The 9,439-nt window shown below is 54.4% G+C and overlaps 1 protein-coding gene across 2 annotated transcripts in view; it reads left to right on the top strand.

Moving 5' to 3' along the window:
- The window catches only part of TK2 (thymidine kinase 2), a 31,710-nt gene that overhangs the window by 17,440 nt on the left and 4,831 nt on the right, over nt 1-9,439 (top strand). For both annotated transcript variants that reach the window (XM_007457318.1, XM_007457317.1), the window contains exons 7-8: nt 7,892-7,980; nt 8,555-8,634. In XM_007457318.1, the coding sequence (XP_007457380.1) occupies nt 7,892-7,980; nt 8,555-8,634 (169 nt within the window). The remainder of the gene's footprint in view (nt 1-7,891; nt 7,981-8,554; nt 8,635-9,439) is intronic.

Consider the following 9,439-nt stretch of genomic DNA (forward strand, 5'->3'; position numbering starts at 1 on the left):
CAGGCTCAGTAGTTGTGGCGCACGGGCTTAGTTGCTCCGTGGCACGTGGGATCTTCCCGGACCAAGGCTCAAACCCACGTCCCCTGCCTTGGCAGGTGGATTCTTAACCACTACGCCACCAGGGAAGCCCCTCTTGTTATTCTTAATTGCTTCTTTCTGTTGGTTTTCTTCGTGGTATTCAAGACAACTTCTAATTAGGTTGAACCATATGAAATTATTAACACTTGACCAATTTTGACCTACAAAATGGCAGTTTTGGGCTTCCCTGGTGGCACAGTGGTTGAGAGTCTGCCTGCCAGTGCAGGGGACACGGGTTCGAGCCCTGGTCTGGGAAGATCCCACATGCCGCGGAGCAACTGGGCCCGTGAGCCACAATTACTGAGCCTGCACGTCTGGAGCCTGTGCTCTGCAACAAGGGAGGCTGTGATAGTGAGAAGCCTGTGCACCGTGATGAAGAGTGGCCCCCCTTGCCACAACTAGAGAAAGCCCTCGTGCAGAAACCAAGACCCAACACAGCCATAAATAAATAAATTAATTAATTTTAAAAAATGGCAGTTTTATGTGGTTTAACTTAGTATCTATTTACTTGCTTGTCTATTGCATGTCCGCCAACTGGACCATAAACTCCTTGAAGGCAAGGGAGCACGTCTGGTTTGCTGGCCTAGCTGGTACCCAGCACAGAGCTGGCACCTGGGTGATACTTGTTAGCTATTGCTGGGTGTCAGGACCTGTGGCTGGTCTTTGGTCTCCAGCCCAACTTGTCCCCCAGCTGTTTCACTCCCCTTCCTCTGAGGGCACCACAAAAAGGCTTCTCCCTGGGTCCTGAGCTGCCAAGGGTCGTGACCTAGAGCCTGTGTGGTCCCAGGGTGAGAGCCTCTGCCCCCACCCACTCCAAGCATCCCCAGTGCTATGGGGTCAGTGTTGGCAGCCAGGGCAAGTCCTGACTGTAGCTTTGTCCTTTGACCTCAGAACTTTCTTGTGGGCTCTACCCTTCCAGCAGGCAGCATTCCTGATGCTGGAGCCCCATCCGCACCTGGCTGCCTGCGTGTCTAGTGGGGCTCGTGTGCCCACTGCTGGGTTTACACAGCCCTTCATCCTCCCTTGCTCCTGCTCATTAGTGCCTCTGCCACAGGGAGGACGGTCAGAGGAGAGGGGAGAGGAGGGAGGATGAGGGAACGCCTCTGGTGTTCATTTACTGCGGACCCCGGCAGTGGGTGGGATTCCCTGTGACCCTCACGTAGCTGGGCTGTCTCTGTTTTCTAATCGCAGTCAGCCTGGCTAGTTCTGTGTGGCAGCCAGTGGCTCCTTTTGAAGAGGGTGACCTGGAATGGAATGACCGGAAGTCAAGTGGAGAGAGTGGAGGGTGGACTTAAGTGCACCTCAGTTCCCTCCTGGCTCTGGAGACATTGTGAGCACAACCAGGTTCCTGAACCTCTCTGAGCCCTTCTCCTCTCTGATTCTGTTGTCCATCTCTGGAAAGCCTTTGGAGTGGTTGCCTGGTTAAGGTTTGTGTCCCTTGCCCACTGTGATCTTCACGAAATTTGCCAGTTGAACCCCCCTCCCCCCATAGGCTGCCTAACGTCTGGTGAGCTTGCCCAGGAGCTGCTTGTGTTGCTTGTCCCGGGCGCAATTTTAAATTTTAGCTGATGTCCCGGGCTTTGGTTCCTCACACCCATGGTCCTTCATTTTAGCACTTCTGATGGGTGGTTCTCTGTTCCCTGACCTCCGTGGCTGTGGTCCAGGTCACTGGTCCATTTAATGGGGCCTTGCCCTGGGCTGTTTCGTGGGTAGGGAAAGGCTGTAGTTTTTCATTTTTTTGAGCTCTTTTCCTTCATATTTACACCTCCCCCTGGCCCTCCCAGAGCGCCTGGCATCTGTGGGTAGGATTTCTGTGGGACAGTGAACCACAGAAGAAATTCACAGCATCCTTGTTTCTGTTCCCGGGACCTAATTGTTTTAAGTTCACACAGCCTCCAGAGGGCACGGATTTCCTTGAAGATCTTGTTGGAGCCTTGAGACTGATCTCTGGTATCACTTGATGGAGCCCAAAGGCTGTGGGTTGGCCCGAGGGATCACCGTGGCACCCTGGGGGGCCAGGCCATCCGCCACTTTGGTTTCAGGGAGATGGGAGAAGGCAGTGCTCCTCAAACCCCTTCCCTGAAGTCTCCAAAGGCAGAGAAATGCTCACCCAGGCAGCCGCTTCCCTGCACGTTTTCCCAACCTGCGTACCCAGAGCAGCCAGATAACTAACTGGAAATTTCTCTGAAGACTTCTCTTCGAAGTCTTTGCATTCTATCCCATAACATATCCCTGTGATTGTAACAACTGGTGTGATCAGTATGTGGCTGGGAGTCCCCCTCACTCAGCCTCACTCCCCAGAGAGCCCGAGTTTGGGCTGCAGAGATCCAAGGGCAGGGACACCAAGAGGCACCTTCCCAGTGCAGGCCATTCACTTGTGGGACTGGTCCAGCTTATCTGAGAGTAGGCACGGCTCATGTGGTTGAGGGGCAGGGCAGGGACCCGTGGGCAGGAGCTACAGTTATTGTCCTTCCGTTTGAACCCTCCAGGCAGCACTGAGATGGGCACTGTTGACCATGTTTGGCAGATCAGGAACCACGTGGGGTTCGAAGGCCTTGCTCCTTCCTGGTTGGGCAGGAAACTGACCGGGGGGCTGACTTGCACACTGCTATGTGGGGCAGCAGTGAAGGAGGAAGTGGTGAGACATCTAGATTTCTCTCTTTAAGGCCAGAGGCTTCAGGCCCAGGGGAACCCCCAGTGTGCTGGCTCCGGGGGACCAGGCCTCTGCCCCTTTCCACCCAGGCCCTACACTCAGCTTCTCCCACAGACTCCGTGCATCTTGTTAATGCACCCGTGCTGCTTCCAGGGTGGGGCCCGAGAGCCTGCATTTCTAGCAGACAAGCACCCTGGGTAGCTATCATCCTGCTGGTTGGCGTCACACTTAGAGGGGCAGCCTCCGAAGAAGGTAGCAGCCAGGTGGCCCGCAAGGGGCCGTCTGTGCCAATCATGGTCCTTTCCCCTGGGAGTTTTGCCCCGTGGCTTCCTTGGGGCCTCACCTGGGCCTCAGGGATCGTTGAAAGCAAGACCTGCGGGCTGTCTTAGTGGGGGGCAGTGGGGCAGGTGGCCAGCCAGAGTGAAAGTTCTTCATGGAGCAGGATTTCCTCAGCTTCCTGCACCACCTGCAGTTTCTTCATTTCACATTTGTGGCTTCAGATTTTGGTTGTTGGGGGTTTTGTTGTATTACCTTTGTTTTCAGGGTCTCTGGGTGTATTCCTAGGTCAGGAGTGAGGCAGCTGTAGGCCAAAGGTTTTCTTTTTGGAGGCACAGTAAACAGCATTTCTAGCCAGAGCTAAAGAAGTGACAGGTGGGAGGAAGGGTAGGATGTGGGCTTTCTTCTTGGTCACTTTCGTTAGAAACCCAGCTTCTCTCCATGCAGTGGGCCTTCCACAGTGAAGTGGTGCTGCGAAAGTAGATGTTTCCATGCCCCCCCGATACAGATTACCATCATTTTGAGCCTAAACCAAATGACGCCTAGAACTGGGTCTGGCTGGATCCTTTGCTCATACCCAGAATAGGATGTTTTGGTTCCCACCTGTGGAAGTGGCTGGGTACTGGGAACCACAAGACGGCTTGTGTGGGGTGTCAGCTCTTGCCTGGGAGCTTGTGTGGGGACGGCCCTTACACAAGGCAGGACGTGCATGGCTGCTGCCCCTTCAGCCTTGGGGTTGGTCCTTTTCTCTTTCACACAAGCCCTCGCAGCCTTGGCTTGGAATCTGGAGGGACTGGGATGGAAGTACGGTAGGCGTGGCTTTGCTGTCTGCAGTTGCAGGCTCGGGTGCCCAGAAGAGCCCACATTCTGCAATTCTGCATCCCCCAAAGCCAGATTTCTGGAAGGGCTTTCTTGCCTTTTGGGCCTCGGACAAGTGAGGAGCTCCTCCAGGGAGAGACCCGCCTCTTCTGCCCCCATCCTCACCCCAGCGAGTTTGGGGTGGGCAGAACATACATGCAATTATGCCACCAGGGGTTAATTGCCAACAAGGAAGATTCTGGTTCCACAGTCTCCTTAAAGACTTAAAGAACCTGAAGGACTTCTGAGGTGTGGGCACTGTGCTGGAATGAACCGCTGAAGGTGGCGAGAAAGGCTCAGGCAGCTAAAGCAGCCACGCAGGCCACTGTGTGGCCTGACCCTGTGGGCTAATTGAACACAAAGGTTTTACAGGATTGCCTGGTTGGTGTTTTCTAAGAACAGAAGGAAGGGAATTGCATGGGGCCCAGCTGGGGAAGTGACACACTGACTCACCTGGGGCTGCGGGTTGCGGACATCCATTAAGGCCCTGCTTTTGGAACAACAGGCGGGTCCTCCTGCTGCCATGATGGGCCCTGGGGCTTGGAATCCTCCTCACTCTAGGCCAGACTGGGGAGTCACTGCCTGTGTCAGGGGCCTGCGAGCGGTGGCTTTCCTCAGGCTGAGGCTAGAGAGATACTGGACGGGCCCAGGGGCAGCCCCCTCGGCTGACAGATGGGGCAGGTGGAGTTGGGGCACGTGGTGCAGCCAGGAGCATATGGGTTTGGGGGCCGCCGAGAGCCAGGCTTCAGTCCGTGGCTCAGAGCTGGGCTGAGCTTCTCTGGGCCTCAGTTTTCCTCATCTATAAGTTGGGGCTAAAATTGACCTCACAAGGTCTTGTGAGAAACAAAAGAAAGTCATGTGTACAAGGAGGCTGGCATTTGAGTGTGTGATTTCAGTTTTAACCCATGCTCTCTGGGCCTCAGGGGGAAGGCGGCAGCAAACCGTGCCAAACAAAACAGCAGGATTCGTGTGGACGCATGACCTCAATTTTGCCCCCCTAGGATAAGGGGAAGGCACCATGAAACCCCCTCAGTCCACCGTTGGTGGGTCTGTGGAGAGGTGCTGCCCTCTGTGTGTTCTGTGGAAATAAAAGCAGTGCCTTGGTGGTGGTGCTGGGTGCCCCATTTTCGAGGCAGACACAGGAGGAGCCGGGCAGATTCCTAGGAGGAAAACTGCAGATACAGATGAAACAGCGCCTGCTGCCTGACATGCCTCAGAATCATGGAAGGCAGCTTCCGTTTCCTTACTCCGCTCAGCCGGTCGCCAGTTGTCCTGGACCCCCCAGCACATGGCTCCTGGCAGTCCTGGAAGGGTTTTCTGGAGGTCTGCCTGCTGACCCTGCCCTCAGGGAGGCTGCCCTGGAGCCGTTTAGAGGACCTCTAAGGAGAGCATCGGGAAGGGAGGACCTGCTTCCTCCCAGGTTTGCCTGGGCCAGGTGGGAATGGGAGGTTCCTGAGCCACCCAGGAGGTGTCCTGAGACCACCTGGGGCCGATTTCCAGCAGAGCAGCGGATCTCAGGCCCCAACACTTTTTGTGGTGTCAGTTGGTTGGGTTTTAGTTAACACTGTGCTACCTGTGTCCTGAATTGTGACTCAGTTCGGTGGCCACAGCAAAGAGTATCCTCCCAGCTCTGGGATTTGACAGAACCTCCCTTGAGCCTTACAGACACCGGTGAAGTCCTCAGGGGCACTCTCACACCAAGTGTCCAGCGTTCATGACATGGGAGGCTATTGGGCAACTTTCGCTCCACGCGTGCTGCTCACTGGCCCACACCCTTGAGTTGCCAGCCTGTGCTGTGTGCCCAGGTTGTGTGTTTGGTGGAGCGAGTGGGGCTGATCAGCAGCTTCTTTTTGGCAAATCCTCATTCCCTCGGAGTCAGCTTTGTTCCAGAGAAGGGAAACATGTCAAGAAGAGTGGTTTGGTGTCTGAATATCAAATATTCTCAGCTGTAACTAACTACAGCCCAGCTCAAAGTAGCCTGAACACTGAGGTTGTCACGGGCTGTCTTAACAGCAGGCTTTGGGGGTGGTTTCATTCGGTGGCCCTAGTGCTGTTTCTCTCTGTTTTCCTACTCTGTCTTGTTTGTGTCTTCAATATGATTCCCTCTTGGTGACACAATGCCTGTGGCAGAACCGGGCTTCTCATTGCTGGCCAGAGGGTGGATGTCTTGCCAGTGGCTCTCCTCTAAGCATGAGGAAGCATGGTTTCCATAAACCCCAGCAAACCTCTCTCATGTCTCACTGGTCAGGTTGGGCCCTTTGGCCTGGGCTGATCAACTCAGCCTGGCCAGCGGAGAGGACGTCCCTCAGACCAGTTGGTTTACTCTGAAGCTTGGGCTGCGGTCAGGTTTCCCTGAACACTCAGGCCTGTGGGATGGACCCTGAATAGATCATGGGCTACTTTTAAGGAGGTAGGAGGAAAGAATTGGGGGATGGGCAACCGTATGAGCTGTGATCGCAAAGTTGTTACCTTTCGTATCTGAATTTTGGTCCCTTCTGCAATGTCCTGGGACTTCCTCCCTCTCCCCTCTCCTACAAAGCCTCCCCCACTTATTCGTGGGGGCGGGTGCTGGTCCTCACACGTTAGTCCGCTCTGGTCTCCCTGCTGAAGTCTGATGCCTGAGACCCCTCAAGGCGCCGATGACTGCCCGTCTGCCCCTGCTGTTCTCCCGGGCACCGTGCATTTTCCTGCTGTTCTGCCAGGCACAGCTCTTCTGCGCTGAGGGCGTCTGGTGGTCTCAGGGACTAGGGGAGGATGTCCCCCTCCAGTCTCTGCCCCACCCCATCGTTTGGGCCCCCAGGCAGGGCTGCTTGAGCTTGTCATCTTCAGAGCACCTTCCTCCACGCCCATCCTGCCCCCTCCCCCAGGTGGGAGTCAGTTCACCACCCGTGGCGGGGGCAGCTGCAAACCACCCGCTCCACTGGCCTCTTTTCCCCGCCTCCCCTTCTTTAGTCAACAGTCAGAAGACCCCCAGCTGCACACAGCTCAGGCACCTCCACTCGCCCATAGCCCGCCTTGCCAAACCCAGTTCTGAGTGGATCCAAGATGATGTTCAAGACGGGTGGAGGATGTTGAAAGGAATTCCTCTCCTGGGCCTTTGAGGGTCACCCTGCAGCTGCCTGGTTTGTTTCCTCCAGCTGCTGCCCCTCCTCCGGCTCTTCCCTGCTCATTTCCTCCAGGGCAGAGGACAGATGCCAGGTCTCTCTCACTTGTGGGCTTCTTCCTTTCTTTCTTTTTCAGTTATCACTTCAAATATGTAGTAATTTTCCCCCCACCCCCGCCCCGAATTGAGAACTAGTATGTTATTAAATTTTGGAAAATACAGAAAGAGATAAAGAAAAAAATGTCTCCCATAGTCCTACAGTTCAGAGAAGAGCACTGTTAACCTCTTGGTGGTTTTCTTTCCAGTCTCCTTTCAAAATGTGTGGATGAATACTCTTGAAAGTGTGGTTGGGTCGTGCTATATGCACAGTTTTATATCCTCCTGTTTTCATTGAATAATGAGAATTTGATTATGAGCATTTTCCATGTCATTAAATATTATTTTATAGCATCATCTTTCAGTTGCTGTGTGGTTTTCTGTTAGATAGATGTACCATGATTTAGTTTTCCATTATTTTTTAAATAGTGCTACAGAGGGCATCCACGATTGTTTCCACAAAATAAATTTCTAGAGGTGAAACGGGTTTGCTGTTTCACCTCCCAGCCTGAGCGCTGTCCGTGTTCTCAGGGTACAGGTTTCATAGCCCCTTCCTTGGCTTGGAGTTCAAATCCCAAATGAATTGTCCCCTCAGGCAGTGCCAAGATACTTGCTGCATTATACCATCGACCGTCCCTGGGCAGCGGGAGGTCGGGAGGTTTCGGGTCCTTGTCATCACTACCCGCCCAGTATCATGTGATTACACTATGTCATGGTTCCCTTGGCAGTGCCCTTTCAATAAAAACAGTGCCCAGATGTTTTGGGGGGACGGCACAGCCCAGGAACTTTCTCATGGGATAATAAAACCCTTACAACTCTCGTTACAGTGGGAAGATGCCTGAAGTGGACTATGTGGTCCTGTCGGAATGGTTTGACTGGATCGTGAGGAACATTGACGTGTCCATTGACTTGATAGGTGAGACAGTCCCTCCCTGGCCTCCCTGCCCTGGGCCCAGTGAGGAGGTGGTTGGCTGGGCCCCAAGCAGCAGGGGTGGTGGGCAGGGCCCTCACCATAAGTGATGCTTCCCCTACCTTGACTCAGCCTTCTCCCAAAGGGCAGATAGAATCTGGGGCTTTTGGTCCCTCCTGGAGAAGCACCCTGGCCAGTTCCTCAAACTGCTTTCCCCTCGGTCCCTTGTGATATGATGGGTTTTTTCTAGTTTGTAAAGGAGGGAGGAGGGATAGAACCTGGACAGTTACTGAGACAGGCTGGGTACCAGGCCCTGTGCTAAGCTCTGTCAATGTACGGAGCCTATTCAGCTTCACAGTGACCCTGTGGGGCTGGTGACGTGGAAAGAGAATGAAAGTCAGGATGAGGGTCAAGATGCCTGTTTGGCCACACAGCTGGTCTGCCTCTCCTGCTCAGGGCTGCTGGTAGATGTTTCTCTCCATGCCTTGCCCACACGCCTTCCTTCCCCCTACCCCTCACTTTCACTTCCAAGCCATGAACAGAGTAATTAAAGCCACATATATGTTTTTTAAAATCTCAGTTTATCTCCAGACCACTCCTGAGACCTGTTACCAGAGGCTAAAGATGAGATGCAGGGAAGAGGAGAAGGTCATTCCACTGGTAAGAGCCCCTCTAACCCGCGGAAAGGTGCAACTTCATCCCGTCCTGGCCCCACCCTCTGTGAGGTCATTGTGCTGTTGTTTCAGGGAGAGAAACAGGAACTGAGCACGTTGGAGGGTGAACTCTTGACGTCCTCTGAGCTGGAGACCTTGTGCGGTGTCCAGGTCTGCTTCACTTCCTGTGGCCCCAGACTCAGTGGTGGGCACCCCCGGGGCTCAGAGGCGTCCCTTCTCCCGTTCCCGCCCAGGTGTCCCCAGGACTTGTTTGGTCCACTTCCTGAAAATTGCTTGCCTTTGTGCTGTCCCCTGGATCCTCGCTAGAACGTGCCCACTTGCCCGCTGTTGCATTGCCAGTGCTTGGCACGGTGCCTGGCTGGGAGGTGAAACTCACTAGTGTCTGCCCAGTGCCTCACCCTTCTGGGTTCTGGCTCAGGGCCACATCAACTCTAGTCAGGGCTGTCTAACAGGCTTGGACTGCTCTCCTTGCCCTGGTCCCTCACTATCCGCATCCCCCTCAGAAATCCATCCTCCACACTGCTGCTTGGGTGATGTTCCCAGTACAGAACACCACGCATGCAGTTCCCTGACCCCACCCTCTTCAGTGCCTCACCACTGTCTAGGATAAAGTCCCCACTTGTAGCATGCCATCCGAGATCCTGCATGATTGGCTTCATCCCCTTCCACTCCCTGCCTTTCATGCTCTGGCCGTAAAGAACTAGTTGTGGCTACACATGCTCTCCCTCTCTCTCTTCCCCTCTCTCCCTCTCTCCCCCTCCCTCTCCCCCTCCCCTCTCCCTCTCCCCTCT

The sequence above is a fragment of the Lipotes vexillifer genome, unplaced genomic scaffold, assembly GCF_000442215.2.
Source record: "Lipotes vexillifer unplaced genomic scaffold, Lipotes_vexillifer_v1.1 scaffold504, whole genome shotgun sequence".
NCBI classification, from domain to species: Eukaryota; Metazoa; Chordata; class Mammalia; order Artiodactyla; family Lipotidae; genus Lipotes; species Lipotes vexillifer.